This window comes from Micromesistius poutassou, assembly GCF_964030765.1.
Source record: "Micromesistius poutassou genome assembly, contig: SCAFFOLD_312, whole genome shotgun sequence".
NCBI classification, from domain to species: domain Eukaryota; kingdom Metazoa; phylum Chordata; class Actinopteri; order Gadiformes; family Gadidae; genus Micromesistius; species Micromesistius poutassou.
The window spans coordinates 1-21,024 of record NW_028179631.1 but is presented as its reverse complement, the minus strand read 5'-3'; the positions used below and the strand labels follow the sequence as shown (position 1 = coordinate 21,024).

Genomic DNA, 21,024 nt, shown 5'->3' with positions numbered 1-21,024 from the left:
TAATTTGTTTAATTATGTTAAAAAGGGTCTCAAAACGTCCCAGGCAGCACCCATACAGAGGTCCTGTGTTTGTAGACAAACTACCGTCTTGCTGTGGTATTACTGCCACTCGTTCTGAATAAGCCACTATTTGGACCCCATTAGAAAGCTTTGGCTAAGTAATTCATTACATTTACTTTTACATTTAGGGCATTTAGCAAAGTCTCAAACGGTTAAATCAGTTTCATTGAGCGACGTCTCAAACAGTTAAATCAGTTTCATTAAGGAGAGTCTCAAACGGTTAAATCAGTTTCATTGAGCGACGTCTCAAACGGTTAAATCAGTTTCATTGAGGAGAGTCTCAAACAGTTAAATCAGTTTCGTTGAGCGACGTCTCAAACGGTTACATCAGTTTCGCTGAGCGACGTCTCAAACTGTTACATCAGTTTCGTGGTCGTCGTAAGCCGGGTTGACGAAGTGCACCCCCGACGTTGTCATGGAGATGGGGCTCATCTCCGCGCCGTAGATTCCCGGTATGGCGGGCAGTAGTCCGGGCTTGTCAAACATGGGGTTCTCATAGCCAGCGTCCAGGGGCCCCCCGAGGGCCTCGTCGTCGTCTTTGTTCGCGCGGCGGGGCCACGGCATGGCGGGCATGGAGGGCATGGTCGGCATGGCGATGCGGGGGGGCGTCCAGCCCCTCCTCCTGAGGACCACGGCCACGCCCGCCCCGACCAGCACCAGCAGCAGGACCCCAAAGAAGGCGCCCACCAGCGCCCCCGCCAGGCCGCCGCGGGCGCCCGGCGTCGTGCCGCCCCCGTTCCCGGAGGACGCCTCGAACTCCGCCCCGGAGACCCAGAGGTCGGCGCCGTGGGCGCGGACGTCGGCGACGAGGTCCCGGGCCAGCTCCTCCGCCACCAGGCCGGGCCCCCCGTCCAGGACCACCACCTGGACGTGGTCGTCGGTCCCGACCCGCGGCAGCAGCCCCGCCGCCGCCAGGAACCGGGGCGCGGCGACCCGGGACATGGCCAGCCGCACGGCGCCGTACGCCGGCCGGCCCAGGAACAGCCGCTGCACCCGCCGCCGGTAGGCCTGGAGGCTGAACCCGGCGGCGAAGCGGACGGAGACGAGGGCTCCGCACACGGCGCAGCAGTGCCCCGCCGGCCGCAGGGGCACCGCGCAGGTCAGGGCGGCGGCGGCGGCGGCGGCGGCGGGGCACGCCACCGCCTGGCAGATGCGCCCCCGGTTGGCCGAGTTGTCGCACACGCAGCCGGCCGGGTCGTGGCAGCCGGCGGCGGCGTCGACGGCGGGCGCCGCGTCGCCGTGGAACTGCAGGCGGCCCGAGGCGGAGCCGAGGTAGCGGGCGAGGTCGGCCTGGCGGCTGAACGTCTCCCCCAGGACGGAGACGCTCCTCACCGCCACGCCGGCGGCGCCGGTGGAGGAGGAGGAGGAGGAGGAGGAGGAGGAGGAGGAGGAGGGGGAGGAGGAGGAGGGGGAGGAGGAGGAGGAGGAGGAGGAGGAGGTGTCCACCCTGAAGGAGGTGGCCGGCCTGAAGACCACGTCGTCGTGCTCGCAGGGGACGCTCTCCTCGTGGACGGAGAACAGGTAGCGCCCGTTCTCCAGGTCGTCCGCGGTCAGGGCGGCGTGCCACAGGGCCGGGTCGAACCACCGCAGGGCGTCCGAGTCCCTGAAGCGGGCCTCCGCGCCCGCGCCCGTGCCGCCGCACCCCTCCTCCGCACCGCCGACGTAGAAGCCCGCCCCCGAGGCGAGGATCAGCTCGCCGTCGGGGGGCAGGGTCAGCTCCTGGACGGCGTGGGCCGTCTCCACGTACACGCTGCCCCGGGCGGGGAACACGGCGCGGTCCCGGCCGCACGGCACGGCGCCCGTGTTCCAGTTGGAGCGGTTCTCGTAGTTGGTGTCCGGGATCCACTGCTTGTAGAGGGCGTGCGTGGCCCCGGCGAGGGAGAGGACCAAGAGGCACACGGCCGGTCCGTGGAGCATGGTGGCGATGTCTGACACACAGACGCCAACGTGACCTTTGTCACGTTCAGAACCTTGTGACGTGTGTCACGTGGTGAACGGGACACGGGACAGCCCGGGGTGAAACTGATGAGCAGAGGGGAATAGTGTCATTTGGAGCAACGTTAAACGTTAAAGATTAACTTTTTAATACAGGGGAAACGAAGGTGTCACAAAGGTGCACTTCAAAACTAGTACTTAGCATCGTGTAGCGTTTTATATAGCTATCTGTGTTGTATACGGGGAATGGGTTAACCTAGTGATGGTTAGTGTATATGGGGAATGGGTTAACCTAGTAATGGTTAGTGTATACGGGGGAATGGGTTAACCTAGTGATGGTTAGTGCTTGGCACTTGGTTCTATGTACGTCCTTACTGTACCCACAGAGATATATCGTTGTTTCTCTTTCTTCTGACAAACGTACTTATTGTAAGTCGCTTTGGATATAAGCGTCTGCTAAATGTCCTAAATGTAAATGTCAAATGTGATAGGTAGCATTTTGTTCATAAACTGTCCAACCGCATCTCGGATATTGTTATCAGAGCAACATTGTTCAAGGTCTTCACCAACCAGACGCTGTGCGTCAAACACGCGTCAAGCTGCCCAGGTGCGATCAGTTAACGAGGTCACCTGCGGGCCTGCGGACAGCCTGGGTCGATGGCGTGTGCGGAACAACATTAGGCCTGCTCCCCGCCCGAAATAACAACTTTTAATCTTTTAATAATTACTCACCGCCCGAAATAACAACTTTAGAATGGCGGCTGTAGCCCATATGGACGTGAGGAACGTGACTCTAGAGATGATGCGGACGTGCAACCGAGTATTCTCTCGGTAAGGACAACGACTTGAATGTATCGCCCCATTGGCATCAACACCAGGCCTATATATTATATGTTATATATATAACAAGCGGCTGAACAAGCGAATGCTTTGGTTTTATGTTTTGTTGCAGAAAGCCCCGCCGGGACGACCGGGTGTCGGAGGCCCGTCCGTCCAGCATTGAGATGATCGATCAGATCGATCAGATCGATGACCTCCCCCCGGGCTCCGCTCCCCCTTCTCCTTCCCCTTCCCCTCCCTGCCCGGCGGGAGGCGACGGGGGAGCGGGGCCCGGGCCGGCGGCAGGGGGAGCGGATTCCGCCCCCGCAGCGGGGCACGGGGCCGGCTGGACGCTGTCCGTCGTGCTGTGCGTCAACATCCTGATCCTGGGCGCCGCGCTGGTCAGCAGCAGCTCCGTCAAAGGGGCCGGCGTCACCTCCGTGCACCGGCAGATCTTCCTCCTCGTGCTCCTCAGCCTGACCATCCTCTGGATGCTGTTCTACACCATCTTCACCAGGAGAACGGTCACGTGCAAGGACAGCCACGCAGGGCCCCTGTGGCTGAGAGGTGAGAGCCCCCCCCCCCCTCAGACGATAGTGAGCCTATTTAGTTAAATCCGACACCCCGATTTAAATTAAATTAAATTGTATTTCATATAGCCCTTGATCACAGGTCCAGTCTCAAAGGGCTTAACAGGCCATAGATTTATGATACCCCCCACCCCCCCGACCCCTAGCCCCCCCAGAGGGCAAGAAAAAACCTCTTAATTAACAAGGAAGAAATCTAGAGCAGGAACGCAGAGTGGGGGACCCCTCCTTCAGAGTGGGGGGTCCCTCCTTCCAGGGATGGTCAGGAGTGCAATGGGTGCCATAAGGTACGTACGTACATACATACATACATACATACATACATACATACATACATACATACATACATACATACATACATACATACATACATACATACATGCAAAACCTTTTAAATCAGGGATGGGGCCAGTTAACTATAAGGAGAGTCCAGGCATCCAGTCACAGTCACCGCAACACTCTAAAACAGACAGAATAATGAATTAGCAGGGAGAAGTGACTAACCCACTGACCCACATCGTCCAGGCATTCGGCATCATTCCCGACGACAGCATCTTTTGGCACCGCTAGGTTCCCAACGAGAGAGTGTAGAGGGAGGTCTTCGGCTTTGCCCCGAGTAGCGCTTGAGACGTTGTGTTCGCAGTGGGTCTGGTGCTCTTCGGCCTGCTCAGCCTCATCATGGACATGTTCATGATCGCCAACTACTCCGGCCGCCTGCACTGCGACTCTCCGGTGAAGGTGGCCTTCCCCTGCGTCCAGGCCGTCTTCATATTCTTCCAGGTGGGTACTTTTGGGTTAAAGTGGGTACTTTTGGTTAAAGTGGGTACTTTGGGTTAAAGTTGGTACCCACTTTTGGGTTAAAGTGGGTACCCACTTTTGGGTTAAAGTGGGTACTTGGGGTTAAAGTGGGTACCCACTTTTGGGTTAAAGTGGGTACTTTGAGTTAAAGTGGGTACTTTGAGTTAAAGTGGGTACTTTGGGTTAAAGTGGGTACTTTGGGTTAAAGTTGGTACCCACTTTTGGGTTAAAGTGGGTACTTTGGGTTAAAGTGGGTACTTTGGGTTAAAGTGGGTACTTTGAGTTAAAGTGGGTACTTTGGGTTAAAGTTGGTACTTTGGGTTAAAGTGGGTACCCACTTTTGGGTTAAAGTGGGTACTTTGGGTTAAAGTGGGTACTTTGAGTTAAAGTGGGTACTTTGGGTTAAAGTGGGTACTTTGGGTTAAAGTGGGTACTTTGGGTTAAAGTGGGTACTTGGGGTTAAAGTGGGTACTTTGGGTTAAAGTGGGTACTTTGGGTTAAAGTGGGTACTTTGGGTTAAAGTGGGTACTTTGGGTTAAAGTGGGTACCCACTTTTGGGTTAAAGTGGGTACCCACTTTTGGGTTAAAGTGGGTACCCACTTTTAGGTTAAAGTTGGTACTTTGGGTTAAAGTTGGTACTTTGGGTTAAAGTGGGTACTTTGGGTTAAAGTGGGTACTTTGGGTTAAAGTGGGTACTTTGGGTTAAAGTGGGTACTTTGGGTTAAAGTGGGTACCCACTTTTGGGTTAAAGTGGGTACCCACTTTTAGGTTAAAGTTGGTACTTTGGGTTAAAGTGGGTACTTTGGGTTAAAGTGGGTACCCACTTTTGGGTTAAAGTGGGTACCCACTTTTGGGTTAAAGTGGGTACTTGGGGTTAAAGTGGGTACTTGGGGTTAAAGTGGGTACTTTGAGTTAAAGTGGGTAAAAAAACAAACAAACGACAAGTAGTGACTTCAGTGCATCACCGTACAATAACTCCCCGGAACTGTTTTTGTGTTTAAACGTTCCTCATCTCTCCAGACGTACTTCTTGTGGATCCACGCCAAAGACTGTGTGCCGCTACACAAGGACCTCACTCGGTAACCACGGCAACCAGACATGTAGGAAAAGTGTAGGAAATGAAGGAAAAGTGTCTGCTAAATGCCCTAAATGTAAATGAGAGTGTCTCCATAGCAACGCCTGTTCCTCCAGACTCCCCCTGTCCCTCCAGACTCCCCTTGTCCTCCCCCAGACTCCCCCTGTCCCCCAGACTCCCCCTGTCCCCCCAGACTCACCCTGTTCCCCCTCCAGCTGCGGCCTCACGGTGACCCTCTCCACCAACCTGGTGCTGTGGATGTCGGCCGTGGTGGAGGAGGCCAACCACCACACCGACCCCCCCGAGAACCTGACGGTGCGCAGCATCCACCGAGGTAGCTCCACCCACCAGCCTCCACAGAAGTAGCTCCACCCACCAGCTTCTACATAGGTAGCCTCCATCAGCCTCCACAGAGGTAGCTCCACCCACCAGCCTCTACATAGGTAGCCTCCATCAGCCTCCTCAGAGGTAGCTCCACCCACCAGCCTCGACCAGCTTCCTCAGAGGTAGCTCCACCCACCAGCCTCCACAGAGGTAGCGCCACCCTGTAGCTCCACCCATCAGCCTCTAAAGAGGTAGCTCTACCCATCCTGTAGCTCCACCCATCAGCCTCCACCGAGGTAGCCTCCATCAGCCTCCACAGAGGTAGCTCCACGCTGTAGGTCCACCATCAGCTGCAAGCATTAGATTTAGATGTTGAATGATTGCAGTTGTGTCAAAGTTCAAAACTGACTTCAGTCAACAAATTCAAAGAAGACACCAGATTGAGCATCAGTCGTAGGGTTATGTTCCACACCCTGGTCAGCCCCCGTTTCTAATACAGCTCACGGTTCTATGGCAGTGTTTATGGTTGTGAAGAGTGAAGCCCTGACAAAACAAACCTCAACCAAACCCTAACCCTGTCTCCTCACACTGCAGCCAGCTTGGGCGACTACAAGTGCAAGTGCAGCTTCACCTCGTGCAGCATCTTCAAGGAGGCCTACTACTACCTGTACCCCTTCAACATCGAGTACAGCCTCTTCGCCTCCACCATGGCCTACGTCATGTGGAAGAACGTGGGCCGGCGGGCCGAGGAGCACGGCCACCACCTGCCCAGGTTCCGGGTGAGGGACGTGAGCGTGGGGCCGGTGGCGGGGATCCTGCTGGTCCTCACCGGCCTGGCCACCTTCATCGTGTACGAGATGCAGGTGGTGGAGGAGGAGCAGAAGAACACGGCGCTGCTGATCCACTTCATCACCAACATCGTCATCGTGAGCCTGATGTCCCTCTCCACGTTGGCGGGCTGCCTGCTCTACTGCCTGGACTGGCGGGCCCACGTCACGGAGGAGAACCCCACCCGCGGCCTGGACGTGGGGCTGCTGGTGGGGGCGTCCATGGGCCAGCTGATCATCAGCTACTTCAGCGTGGTGGCGCTGGCGGCCGAGGGGGCCGAGGGCCACGTCAACAGCCTGAACCTGTCCTGGGCCGTGCTGACCGTGGTGCAGCTGTGCCTGCAGAACCTCTTTGTCATCGCGGGGCTCCACCGCGAGCCCCACCATGAGAACCACCAGGAGAGCCACCAGGAGAACCACCAGGAGAACCACCAGGAGAACCACCAGGAGAGCCACCAGGAGAGCCACCAGGAGAGCCACCAGGAGAACCACCGGGAGAGCCATCAGGAGAACCATCGGGAGAACCACCAGGAGAACCACCAGGAGAACCACCAGGACGACCACGGTCCGGGGGTGGGGTCCAGCACCATGGCCCTGAGCCCCGTCAGGAGGCGCAGGAAACACAGGAGACGGAGCTTCTCCCTGGTCTCCTGCCCACACCGGATCAACTGGAAGAGGCGCCTGCTGAAGGAGATCTGTGTCTTTTTACTGCTGGCCAACATCATCGTAAGTCGCTACACGCGTCGGGTGTCGTATGTGGCTCAGGAGGTGGAGCGGGTCGGCTGGGAACCAGAAGGTCGCTGGTTCGATCCTCCCGGCTCCTCCTAGCTGTGAGTGTGGAGGTGTCCCCTGAGCGAGACGCCCTCACCCTGACTGCTACCTGACCCTGCTGGCTGTCGCCCTGCGTGGTGGACTCCGCCGTCGGTGTGTGGATGGGTGCATTTGAGTGGCCACTGGTTAGAAAATTGCTGTAGAAATGCAGTCCGTTCACCATGTCTCCGTCTGTATGTGTTTTTCTAAAGCCACAGTCAAATCCCTTGCGTTTGTTGCAGCGTGCTCGGCCGACCTGTGTTGAGTGGGAACTGTCAAAAATCTTAGGCTGCAGTCTCCCTTCATTTTCTTCACTCTTCTCCACCAGAATAATTAGGAAGGCAAAAAACATCATAGCAGATCACTCTCACCCTGCTCACGTCCTCTTTAATCTCCTTCCATCTGGAAGAAGATATAGGAGCATTAAGACCTCCACATCACGTTTCAGAGACAGCACCTACCCTCTGGCTATCAGAAATCTGAACTTGCACTAAAGATATGTTAACAGCACTTTAACAACTATGCACTGTGCACTTTCTCTGTCTACTGTTTTAGTGTCTGTCGGGTATGGTCTGCAGTACTACTGTCTGCTGGGATTGTTTATTGTTTATTGTTTGTTGTACATTGTCTGATCTGTACTTATGTCTGTCCTTCATGTTTGGCTGTCTGAGAGTTGTACCAAGACAAATTCCTATCAACTTGTTGACATGGCAATAAATATATTGAATCTTGAATCTTGATCTGACACTGCCTGCCCTGTGCTCCTGACAGCTCTGGATCATGCCTGCGTTCGGGGCGCGGCCCCAGTTCGATCAGACCGTGGAGATCCACTTCTACGGGTTCACCATGTGGGCGGCCATCGTGAACATCGGACTGCCCTTCGGAATCTTCTACCGCATGCACTCGGTGGCCAGCCTGTTCGAGGTGTACGTCATCGTTTGAATCGGGTGCCACTGTGAAAAATGGCACTTTTTAATGGCTTGTATGTCTTTTTTTTTTAATGTCCCTTCTATTGTAAATACGTTTGTGTAAAATAAATGATCGGAGTTAAGTGTTTTGTTTGCTTTTCCCACAATTTTCCCACCTGGTGGTGTTAATCTAATTTATCGTCTTTATCGTCTGATTTATCGTCGTTTACAGGGCAAATTTACAAGCAGACACGTTGCAATCTAACGTGATTGCACAAGGCCAAGGCCATGTTTAACTGACCCTTATAACCGGGTCTAGCAAAGATGCCAGAATGTTCCCCAGCTGGGCGTGTAGGGTAACTGTGCTGTGGGGAACCAGATTCCCAGATTTCCTACATTCTCACTATGTTGTTCTTCTAAAAACTTTACTTTTATTTGCGCTGTTGGTAAATCTTATTGGTTCCATTTGCAATTGTGTGTATTTTCAGTAACCTCTTAAGGTATTGCGTGGTGGTGTCAAACGTACATACATTCCAAATGATAACTGGCTTTACCAATACATCTTGAAATATAATATATATCCTCGGGTGAATGGTAAACGATTGTTTGCTAGCATACAAGCCGAGCCCAAAGTCACAGTGAAGGGTTGAGTTAGTGCATCTGTGGCGCCCTCTACTGGACAAGATGCATTATTGCTGATGGGAATTGTCTAATTGAGGTTCAGCGTACATTTGCAAACAATTCATATAAATGAAAAACGGTACTCTGCATTGTCTTTAATGTATTGACAACCATGACATTTCCCAACACAATATATAGCGATATGGCTCAAATAAACATTCTTCTGAATAAGGAAAAATACTTTAAACATTAACACAATATATAGAACAGAACGTGGGACCAAAAAAGTCATCAACATGATTACAGCCGTATAACGTCATTCTTAAATATGTATCTCTTAAATGTCCTGTCGCCTCGTGTCATATACTACAACTATTCACAGGAGATGAGTGCAAGTACACTTTAAACCATGGCAACACACGCTGGACGGACGGAACACATTAACCATGTTTAGCGTTATGTTCAGGGCCAACGAGCAGCATGATTGACACCCCCGTCACTCAAAACGTTCAGCGTTTCATGGTGTCACTCGAGAACGACAATCGAAACAATATCGTCATAAAAAAAGCTTTAATCAATCGTAGCGCCATCTTTTTCAAAAGGTCCCACCCGAACTCCGACCCCAAAACAAAATCCTCTGCATGCTTCAACCTAGGCTGCAGTGTTTCAGCGTGAGGAGGAGGAGGAGGAGGAGGAAGAGGAGGAGGACTGGGAGGCGACGCTAAACAGGGAGATTGACAAAGAGAAGCAGCAATATGCCAAAGGAACACGACACCAGGCGCCGAATCGTCCCAATAATTGACATGAGGGTCAAGGGTCCACTAGATCTCAAGACAGACAGACAGACGTCCACGGGCCCGCCTCCGCTGGCACTCAGACAGACAGACCGACGGACGGACACGCGGTCCTCTACATCCTCTGGATCTCAAACAGCCGGACGTCCGTGTCGTACCAGATGGGCGGGTCCACGTTTCTGCAGGAGGAAAAGTAACAGATCAATAAAACATGGAGATATAGGTCGACCTACGCAGATGGACAGACTTAGGCCCTGTCCCAAGTCTTCCCCCTTCCCCTAGATTTGAGCCCTAACCCTAGATTTTGCACGTTCCCGCGAAGGGGTAGGGTGTCCCGATACTCCCAATACCCAAGGGAGCAAGGGGGGATGCTGTTTTACCCTTAAAATCAGGAAAAGTTTAAAAGCGTCAACCCTTGAACTCTAGCCAGCTCGGGAGCTGACTTGCAGCTAAGGGCACTCAGAGCAAGTGTTCTTGTTAAGGGGAGAGGAATGGGACTGGGCCTTATTGTAAGTCACTTTGGATAAAAGCGTCTGCTAAACTTTATCCTACTGTGCTTCTTATCCTATTGTGCTTTGCACTTTGTTGCATTTTGTTACTTGTTTTATTTTCTTCCTTTTATAATCGCAACTGTTGCACTGTCGCCATTTCCCTCGGGGATAAATAAAGCTTCTTGAATCTTGAATCTAAACGCCCTGAACGTAAACGTAAACGAATCCCGGCGGCCCCCAGCAGGGGGCCCCCCCACCCACCGCAGGTAGACCACGCCCCACATGTAGGTGCGGAACCACATGGCGGTGCCGGCGTTGGCCTGGTACTTCCTGATGAGGATGGGGTGGGGCACGGGCAGCAGGCCCACCAGGGTGCCGTGCTGCAGGAACTTCAGGATCTCCGACTCGTCCGTCAGACCCCTGGGGGGAGGAGGGGGGGGAGGGGGGGGGGGGGAGGGAGAGATCAGGAGGAGGGCGGGGGTGGGAGGAGACAACGAGGCCATTTGATTGGTCGAACTTTGTTTCTTCTCGGACGTGCCGGGTGGGTTAGCGTGTTGTAGGGTTGACTGATGGAGCTGTTTTGGCGTTTTATTTGGCGGAGATATATCGGAATATTATTTGGCAGACATATATCAGAATAATATTTGACGGAGATATATCGGGATATTATTTGATGGAGATATATCGGGATATCATTTGATGGAGATATATCGGGATATCATTTGATGGAGATATATCGGGATATCATTTGATGGAGATATATCGGAACATCATTTGATGGGGGAGGTTTATCAGAATGTCTTTTCATCGGGGAGGTCTCCGTGGTTACGTACTTGTCGATGCAGATCTTCTCCACCTGGGGGACCAGCACCTGCAGGAGCCTCATGATGGTCTGCAGAGGGAGCTTACTCTTCCAGGAGAGAACCTGGAGGGGGAGGAGAGCGGGCGGTCACAGCCTGGTCACAACGCCCTATCCCTGACCTTAACTGGGGCTCCATGCTGGATTGATCCACACCATCCGGCCAATCCAGGGATTTGTGGAGCGATGGCGTATTGATCCGTGGGGTTGATTAATCCACTATCAATCCCCAGTTCACTCGACAGACCTGCAGAGTGAATTTGGGCTTGATAGTGGATTGATTGATTGATTGATTGATTGATTGTGTATTGATTAATCCACTATCAAGCTCCAGGTCACACCGCAGATTTGTGTGATCAATACTTAGGGTTAGGGTTAGGGTTAGTTCAATCCATGAATCTGTGGATTGATCGACACTCATCAATCCACCGATTAGTGGATTGACCGGGTAATTATCTGTGGATTGATCAACTGGTTTCTGACCCATTCTGGAGTGGGAGCCCAGTAAGACGAGGTGGATGACGCACTGGACGGAGGCCTCCTCTCCATCTCCGCCTCGGTGTAGAAGACGTCCTGGCGTGGGGCGAGGGCGGAAAGAGATTCATCGTCAGAGGCGGCGGTCTCAAGCTAGAGCGAGACAACACACCCGGAAACACGGTGAGTGGACTGTGTTCACACAGCGCTGCTCTGACCAGCGGCCGCTCAATGTGCTTCACAACAACACTGCCTCACATTCACCCGTTCACGCACACATTCATTCACACACCGACCGGCGGTCAGTCAGCCACGCAGGGCGACAGCCGGCGGGTCAGGAGGAGCAGTCAGGGTGAGGGCGTCTCGCTCAGGGGACACCTCCTCACTCACAGCTAGGAGGAGGAGGAGCCGGGGATCAAACTAGCGACCTTCCGGTTACCAGCCGACCCGCTCTACCTCCTGAGACACATGCCGCCCTGGCGTGGTTTCATGTGAGATACAGGCCGGTCAGGAACACACACACACACACACACACACGCTGGATTATAGTCTGAATGTGGCGTCCCTAGTGAGCTGCACTGGAGGACTGGGTGTGCCAAACGATGCGTCGGTCAATTATGATACAATATTGTTGAATTTTACTTCAGGATCAACATATTGAATCACTAAAGAGTAAAACGGGGCAACGTTACGAAACAATCCCCCTGCTCAAAAGGTCCTTCACACACACCCTGGGCACTCTCACCTCCGTGTCTCTCCCAGAGTTGGACTCGGTGTCGCTGGTGCCCGTGGCGGTGCTATGGTCTGCCAGCGGTTTGTGGGGCGAGTCCATCTTTGGTATCGACACCATCGTCCCGTCCTCCGACACCTGCGACTTCTCTGTGAGTTTCTCGATGCCTTTAAAACGAGACGAAGCAGTCAGAGAGGTCAGAGCGAAACAACGACGAGGGCATTGAGACCTTTATTTAAGGTCTTTACCGTCACAACGTCAACGTTCAAATAGCTTTTCCCTCCAGCTTCAAAAACAGCGACGTAAAGAAAATGGCGGGGATCGGTGTTTGACGCAAGTGGAAAGGTTCTGGGTTCAATCCCCAAATGGCCGAAGTCTACGAGGAGGCAACCCCCGGTCGAGATGGCTCACGGCCCCCCCGGCTCGTTCTGCTTCAGATAAAAGCGTTTTCTGAACGACTAAGTAGTAAATGAAACGTTCAAAAAAGAATAGAATCAAAAACTAAGAGTCATAATAAATAATAAAGTAGATAGATAGATAAAATGTAAGCTCTTTGAGCCTCTTCCACCGTGACGAGGCTTGCGTTGATGTAGTCATTTTCACAGTTTTCAAGTTTTACTAACCCTAATAAATAATAAAGTAGTAAAGTTCTGTATCTTTTTTTCTGTTTCTCTATGTCTTTTTAAATGTAGTCTCATATCGACCTGTTCTTTGTTTCTGTCGTTATTGTCTTCCCCTCCCATGTTTGTGCCGTAATGTCTCAGCTTGTGTCGAGTGCCTGTTCAAACGTGTGTCCGCTGAACAACGTCACAGTACACAAACGTCACCACAGGGGGGCGACAGGCGACGGCGGCCCCCGTTACCGGGTATGGCCACCAGGCTGGCCTTCAGGGTCCCGGGCTCGGCGGGCACGGCGGGCCGCGAGCCCTCCATGGAGACGGTCTCCTGGGAGCTGGTCCGGGAGATGACGTCGGGGCTCCTCTTCTTCCTCTGCAGGGCCTTCTGAATGGAGCCCGGGTCCGACGGCAGGTTGGCCAGCTGGTGGAACAGGTTCCTCTTGCGGATGATGGCGTACACCAGGTTGCAGTTTCCTGGGAAGAGGAAAACCAAAACAGTCGGTACATTTCGTTTTTGGTCAGCGAGATGTTCCGATACCGGAATACCGGTATCTGTATTTTTCCCTCCAGATACCGATTCCTGAACTTGAGTATCGGCCTGAGTATTCCTGAGTACGTATTCCTTGAGTATTGGCTGATACCGAGTATATACCGATACAGCGTCTAACATTGTAACGCTCATACCCGATACTGCATTAAGGGAAGTATCGGAGGAATTTCCGAGACTGGCATCAGCATCAGAACAACTCCAGATCTCCGTACAGAGCTTATTTGATGATATTGTCTCGTTCCGTTAACCTCCTGGCCTCACTACCCAGGCAGGAACTCCAGTTCACAGACAGGTACACGAATACATCTCTCGTGTTCTTATTGTTAATGTGCCCTGACCAGCACGCTTTCTAATCCTATCTGCTGCCTTGACACCAGAATGTTCCTCCTGGGACTAATAAAGGGTTCCCCAAAGCACAGGGTCCTCAGAATGACTCCTGATGAGTCCTCACCATCAGACTGCTACTAGATGATATGCTTAAAGGTCTCTGGTACTGGACGATGGGCTTAAAGGTCTCTGGTTTCTCACCATCAGACTGGTATTGGATGATACTGTTAAAGGTCTCTGGTTTCTCACCATCAGACTGGTACTGGATGATGTTGATAAAGGTCTCTGGTACTGGATGATATTGATAAAGGTCTCTGGTTTCTCACCATCAGACTGGTACTAGATGATATGGTTAAAGGTCTCTGGTTTCTCACCATCAGACTGGTATTGGATGATATGGTTAAAGGTCTCTGGTACTGGATGATATTGATAAAGGTCTCTGGTACTGGATGATATTGATAAAGGTCTCTGGTACTGGATGATGTGGTTAAAGGTCTCTGGTTTCTCACCATCAAACTGGTACTGGATGATGTTGTTGAAGGCCTCCAGCAGGAAGAAGACCAGGTGGTGGTTCTGGGAGGCGGAGAAGAGGAACCAGGAGGTGGAGAAGGCCTCTAGAAGGTGGAGGAGTTTGTTGGCGGCCACCATGGACAGGCTCTTCAGGTAGGGAGACACTGCGGCAGAGGAGCACACCCTGTTGGACTAAGTGCATTGTGGTGGATTATCGTGTGCTTCCGTCAATGAAGACGGGCGGGGTTATCATTACTGATGTTCATTACTTTAGCAGACTCCTCGTGTTTTAGTGTAGGAGCAGGGAGGAGTGAGGCATCCTACTCTAGGAGGACCAGAGGTACGGACGGCAGAGCCCAGTCCTCTTATCCTGGGACTCCACGGCCGAGCCCCCCCCCCCCACCCTCCTCCTCCTCCTCCTCCTCCTCCTCCTCCCTGGATTCATCTCCATCGCGGTGAGACGCTACAGAGTCCACCTCCTAGTTCTTCATGGCTTCTCACAGCGATAGAGGAGGAAACCTCTGCCTCCCTATGTAGCGTATCTGTATCTTGCACTGTATTTTATGTATTCTTATGTATTTTTATGTACTGGTCTCTGTCATTTGTGTTGTGTTGATGGTGTTTCCATCACTAACTGTTATCTTAGTCTGCGTCCTGTTGACGGTGTGTTTGTTGGTACCTGGCTGCATCCTGATCTCCCCTAGTGTGGGATCATTCAATTTGCCTTTGAGAGTCTCCGTATGTACCGTGTTCAGATCAACGGTGAACCACCCACCGTTCACGATGATGGTGAGCAGGCAGTCGTACAGCGGCTGGAGCCGCTGGTGTCCGCTGGTGATGATCTTGTGGAACACCTGAAGGAACCAAAACACGTATATGTGAATAACTCACAGGTCCTACGTCAATCTAAAGCATTGGTTCTCAAAGTGCGGCCCGCGGGCCAATGGCGGCGCGCAGAAACATTCCTGGCGGCCCGCAATGACATACAGATGTAAGAAAAAAAAATTATTGATTACATTTTTTTTTTTTTCTGTTCTAAATAAGTTTTTATTCTGAAATGCACACAGGACTGTTATATCCCAAATTCGGCTGTATAGGGCAGAGGACCCCAGGGATTATGTGTTAGTTCAAATGTTTCTCAAGGTTTTTTCTCTAGTTTTGCCAGATTTTGCCTAATTTGTTATTTAAAATGTGTTCATACTGAACGCAGACCAACACACGTAACTGTAGAGACGCAACCTGGTCATTCAAATGATTACAAATGGGATTTTTTTCTGTTTTATTAAAAAAAAATTTCCTTTGGCGGCCCTCAGTCAAATTTGGGGTTCCTAAATTGGCCCTCAGCCGTCAAAACTTTGAGAACCCCTGATCTAAAGAGACCCTCCCCCCCCGCAGTGAGAGGACGTCCCCCCACGCAGACCGGACCCCCCCACGGAGAGCCTCACTCACCACGATGAGCAGGTCGGCGTGCGTGCCGGTGAACACGGGGATGTCCATGGGCACGTGGACGGAGTAGGGCTTGTTCAGACGCACGCCGAAGTTCCTCTCGCCGCTCAGCAGCAGCAGGATGAACACGCCGATGTGCATCAGACCCACGCGGGCTGCGCGCGCACACACGCGCGCGCACGCACACACACACACACACACGGTGGAACAAAGAGGTAGAACAAAAATCAAAACAACACACGGTTGAACAAATACGGCCACAAATCTGGTAAGACTTTCGTTTTTGTTTTGTTTCATTCGTATAATTACATTTTTATTTATCTATATATTTATTTGTTCCAAGTTTTGGTTACATTTTGAGCTTGTGATAAGCGTCTGTCGCTTGTGTTTTTGTGCACAAAACAAAAAAAAATGTGATCTGTTAGAACAGTTTCAGTCGGATGGCCGGTGGGTTCCGTCAGACTCACACTGGTCGGCCCGGGCGTCGTTCAGGTAGAACAGGATGGGGACCAGGACGTCCAGAACGTCGCTGCTCTTCAGCACGAAGAACAGGAACTTCTGTGAACCCAAACACATCCCGCCGAGTCCACGCTCCAATCAGAACACTGACGCTGCTTCGGTTCTCAGCCAATCAGAACTCTTAACAGCTAATCAGAACTCTTAACTTAAGCGAATCAGAAAACTTAAATCAAGCAAATCAGAACTCCAAATTTAAGTGAATCCAAACTATTCCCACAGCATCAGAACTCTTAACTCTTAACCGACTCTTTCCAGAATATTCCAGAGGCCGTGTTGCTCTCCAGACTCCCGCCCACCTTGTTGAAGTCGCAGAGCTTCCAGAAGAGAACCAGCAGCTCCTGGTGGAACTGGATCTTCTTGGTGGAGTTGGGGAGGTAGGTCTGGGTGAGGGGGTTGGTCAGCAGGCGGGCCAGACCCTTCAGGATGAAGTCGTAGTCCTGACGACCGAGAACCAGGAGAGAAGAATGACTCGGTTAGGAGATACCCTTAAAGAGCTCAGTGTCTGGTACCGTAATGAAGAAGAAAGAAAGGCTTTGTACCTCTTCTCGGTGAATTCTTGACAGATAATTCACAAACAGGTTATCTGGGCCGGTGGACTGTGAGAAGAGAGCAGAGATATAGTGTACATTTAAATTGAGGGCGTTTATCAGACGCTTTTATCTAAAGCGACTTACAATAAGTACATTTGTCAGAAGAAAGAGAAACAACGATATATCTCTGTCGGTACAGTAAGGATGTTCATAGAACCGTTCAAAGTGCCGAGCACTAACCATCACTAGGTTAACCCATTCCCTGTATACACTGACCATCACTAGGTTAACCGTACACAACAAAGATAGCATTGTGTAGCATCGTATCCTAGCTAAGTACTATTTTTAAGTGCAAGAACGTACAACATACAATAAGTGCGTACGTTAAGTGCCAGGATGTAGAGAGGGGTGTTGTCTCTAGTGCCTAGTGTCTCTGGCGCCCCCTAGTGTTTCTAGTGTCTCTAGCGCCCCCTAGTGTCTCTAGTCTCTAGTATCTCTAGTGTCTCTAGCGCCCCCTAGTGTCTCTAGTGTCTCTAGCACCCCCCTAGTGTCTCTAGTGTCTCTAGTCTCTAGTGTCTCTAGTGTCTCTGGCGCCCCCTAGTGTCTCTAGTCTCTAGTGTCTCTAGTCTCTAGTGTCTCTAGTGTCTCTGGCGCCCCCTAGTGTCTCTAGTGTCTCTAGTGTCTCTAGTGTCTCTAGCGCCCCCTAGTGTCTCTAGTGTCTCTAGTCTCTAGTGTCTCTAGCACCCCCCTAGTGTCTCTAGTGTCTCTAGTCTCTAGTGTCTCTAGTGTCTCTAGCGCCCCCTAGTGTCTCTAGTGTCTCTAGTCTCTAGTGTCTCTAGTGTCTCTAGCGCCCCCTAGTGTCTCTAGTGTCTCTAGTGTCTCTAGTGTCTCTAGCGCCCCCTAGTGTCTCTAGTGTCTCTAGTGTCTCTAGTCTCTAGTGTCTCTAGTGTCTCTAGCGCCCCCTAGTGTCTCTAGTGTCTCTAGTGTCTCTAGTGTCTCTAGCGCCCCCTAGTGTCTCTAGTGCCCCCTAGTGTCTCTAGCGCCCCCTAGTGTCTCTAGTGTCTCTAGTGTCTCTAGCGCCCCCTAGTGTCTCTAGTGTCTCTAGCGCCCCCTAGTGTCTCTAGTGTCTCTAGTGTCTCTAGCGCCCCCTAGTGTCTCTAGTCTCTAGTGTCTCTAGTGTCTCTAGCGCCCCCTAGTGTCTCTAGTGTCTCTAGTCTCTAGTGTCTCTAGTGTCTCTAGCGCCCCCTAGTGTCTCTAGTGTCTCTAGTGTCTCTAGTGTCTCTAGTGTCTCTAGCGCCCCCTAGTGTCTCTAGTGTCTCTAGTGTCTCTAGTGTCTCTAGTGTCTCTAGCGCCCCCTAGTGTCTCTAGTGCCCCCTAGTGTCTCTAGCGCCCCCTAGTGTCTCTAGTGTCTCTAGTGTCTCTAGTGTCTCTAGTGTCTCTAGCGCCCCCTAGTGTCTCTAGTGTCTCTAGTGTCTCTAGTGTCTCTATCGCCCCCTAGTGTCTGTTGCGCCCCCCCTGGTGTCTCTAGCGCCCCCCTAGTGTCTGTGGCTCCCCCTAGTGTCTCTAGCGCCCCCCCTGGTGTCTGTGGCTCCCCCTAGTGTCTCTAGCGCCCCCTAGTGTCTCTAGTGTCTCTAGCGCCCCCCTAGTGTCTGTGGCGCCCCCCCTGGTATCTCTGGCGCCCCCCCCCCCCCCCCCCCGGCGGTCGGGCCTCACCTCCTGCTCCTCCAGGCTGGACGGGGAGGCGGGGCGGCGGGCGGCCCCGCCCTCGTGCTCCAGCGTGACGATGAGCGTCTGCACAGCCTGCTCCACCAGCTGCTCCCGGTAGTCGGAGAACACCAGGTGGTTGTAGGGGATCCCGTAGCCCACCGGGTCGTACGCAAACACCACGTTGAGCAGCGAGGTGAACAGAGGCAGGGCGTGTCTGAAGGGGGGAGGGAGGGAGAGAGAGAGTTAATAAGTGAGAGTGAGTCGGTGTGTTGAGGTGAACAGAGACAGGGCGTGTCTGAGGATGGGGGAGAGGGGGGGGGAGGGGGGGGAGGGAGAGGGGGAGGGAGAGAGAGAGAGTTAATAAGTGAGAGTGAGGGTGTGTCGTGTGTTGAGGTGAACAGAGACAGGGCGTGTCCTGAGGGGGGGGAGGGGGGGGGAGAGAGAGAGAGAGAGAGAGAGAGAGAGAGAGAGAGAGAGAGCGATGGAGAGAGAGAGGGAGGGAGGGAGGGAGGGAGAGAGAGAGAGTTAATAAGTGAGAGAGAGAGAGTTAATAAGTGAGAGTGAGCGAGTTTGAGAGTGAGTGAGTGAGTGAGTGAGTGAGAGTGCGTATGCAAGTTAGTGGGTTAATAAGTTGAGCAAAGTGTGTGTGAGTGTGAGTGAGTGAGTGAGTGAGTGTGTGAGATTGAGAGAGTATGTGAGTGTGTGTGAGCGTGTGTGAGCATGTGTGTGTGTGTGTGTGTGTGTGTGTGGTGTGTGTGTGTGTGTGTGTGTGTGTGTGTGGTGTGTGTGTGTGTGTGTGTGGGGACCTGTTCTCGGTGGAGCAGAAGAAGGTGACCCAGGGGTTGAGCACGCTGTGGTCGGAGGAGGGCGGGAGGTACATGGCCTCGGAGAAACACGTCAGCAGCAGGCGCAGCAGCTCCGTCCTGGGGGGGGGGGGGGGTACAGTGGGGGGGGGCAGGGTCGGTAAACAACAACAACAACAACAACATGGAGGGCACCGGAGTGAGAGACTGTATTGAAGCCGTTTGGAAGACTGAGTTCTGAGATAAAGGACACGTCTCTGTCCACGGCCGTTTTCAGAATTTAAAACAAAACTTATAAATAAATAAAGTTCTCAAAATAAAACACGTTACGTACGACAGTGAGTTCCGATCGAGTCATTTGTGGATTGGATAAGAGGCAAACGAGTGGCTGGATATGGAGTGTTAAAAGGGACTCGGGGACGTTTTATTAACTGTACCGTGTTTCACTCGTTTGCGTTTCTAGTAACCGTTAGTTACGCTGACGACAGTACCGCTGTTCACTCAGGAATCGGAATCTGACTGCCGGAGCCACAAAGCCGGCAGCAGACTCACTGATCTCCACCGGCTCAAACCAAAGTGGAACCACACAGATGAACGTAGACGGTGCAAAGCCGCTGGCCTGAGGCCACAGCGGGCCAGCGAGCTAGCGAGCGGGACAATGTGAGTGTTGCTTGGCAACAGTCCCGTCCTGACCAGTCGTGGAACTATTTGTGTTGGCGGAGCCGAATCTTGTTATATTTAAACAAACAAATCCTTATCTGTTTTTCGCTCATAACCGCTACACTTTCCGACGTGTTATCGGCCTGTAAACGGTTGTAATCAGTGGTTGATTGCCTTTGGCACTGAATCACAGCCCCGCCGATATCCAGTATTCAGCAGCAGCTCTCTCTCTCTGAGATAAGCGTAATTCCCCCCACCCCCACCCACCCCCGGCATAATCGAGTCAGGGATTCTAACTCTCACACTAATTTTTTTGCATAGTACAGACCCACGCTACACAGAATAATGGAATGTAACCTGATTCTCCACTCCCCGATGCTGCGTGGGTCTTTAACCTCGTCGTGGAAAACATTAAAAACAGATCAAGGCTAATTAAGATCATGACATTCATGAGGTGCTTTCAAAAGGCACTTAGAGCGCTCTGCATAGCGCGTGGGGGGGTGGGGGGGGGGGGGGGGGAGCGCAGGCGTGTGACCGAGGCGTGTCTGACGTGAGGCGGGCGGGCGGGAGGGAGGGAGGGAGGGAGGTGGGAGGGAGGGGGGGCGAGCTCACCTGTTCAGGTCGTGGATGTAGTTGAGGGGGGGCGACTGGGCAAAGCCCACCCCGGCCTCCCAGATGTACTCACAGCTGTCGATGGACTGCATGTCCTCCACAGACTCCTGGTGGGGGAGGGGGGGGAGGGAGGGGTGAGGGGTGGGGAGGGCAGGGGGGGGTCCACAGGGACTCAGTCAGATACGTTTACGTTCAGGGTGTCTGAAGCTCGCTCCCTAAGGGTTCTAAACTCTAAAGTAGGCCTTAAAGGTAGTAGGCTCGGGACACTGGGGATCGAACACGGAAACCAGTCGGCTGTTTATTTAACCGTAAAACGAAAGCTAAGAATAGAACCATTGTTGTAACACCCGCGGTGTTCCACGCAACAACGACGACGGCGATGATGGCAGCGTTCCCGGATGAGGCTATCCGTCATTCCAGTCCTCCGACATGCCCACAACATTCCTGCTCGTCGATGAGTGACAGGAAGCTTCCTGCTTCCTGCTTCCCCCGCGTCGTCGTCTTCACAGCGACCGGGCCGACCGGTTCGTAGTCAAGTAACCTTGACTTTAGCTTTAAGGTCACGACGTGAAACGGCCCTCAGGATCTGATCCGGTGTCTGACGGCCCGAAAGATCTCAAGATCTCATCGT

The 21,024-nt window shown here is 52.6% G+C and overlaps 3 protein-coding genes across 3 annotated transcripts; 1 reads left to right on the top strand and 2 right to left on the bottom strand.

The window, feature by feature from the left end:
- Positions 1–408: 408 nt before the first annotated feature.
- Positions 409–1,977, bottom strand: amn (amnion associated transmembrane protein; the record flags this gene model as incomplete). The annotated part of the gene is made up of 2 exons (XM_084489615.1): positions 409–1,431; positions 1,483–1,977. The coding sequence occupies 2 exons, from the start codon at positions 1,975–1,977 to the stop codon at positions 409–411; spliced, it is 1,518 nt and encodes a 505-aa protein (XP_084345741.1).
- Positions 1,978–2,749: 772 nt separating this feature from the next.
- On the top strand, positions 2,750–8,177 carry LOC311372642 (proton channel OTOP2-like; the record flags this gene model as incomplete). Its single annotated transcript, XM_084489614.1, has 8 exons — positions 2,750–2,826; positions 2,948–3,381; positions 4,045–4,181; positions 5,220–5,278; positions 5,490–5,608; positions 6,193–6,812; positions 6,981–7,151; positions 8,007–8,177. 8 exons carry the CDS (start codon positions 2,750–2,752, stop codon positions 8,175–8,177), a joined length of 1,788 nt encoding a protein of 595 aa, XP_084345740.1.
- Positions 8,178–8,905: 728 nt separating this feature from the next.
- Positions 8,906–20,500, bottom strand: LOC311372649 (protein HID1-like; the record flags this gene model as incomplete). The annotated part of the gene is made up of 15 exons (XM_084489619.1): positions 8,906–9,737; positions 10,311–10,469; positions 10,883–10,974; positions 11,392–11,481; positions 12,128–12,279; positions 12,976–13,203; positions 14,116–14,280; positions 14,892–14,970; positions 15,566–15,717; positions 16,030–16,120; positions 16,378–16,518; positions 16,621–16,677; positions 18,325–18,532; positions 19,125–19,241; positions 20,394–20,500. Coding segments are annotated over 15 exons (1,902 nt in total), but the record flags the coding sequence as incomplete, so codon positions are not given.
- Positions 20,501–21,024: the final 524 nt, after the last annotated feature.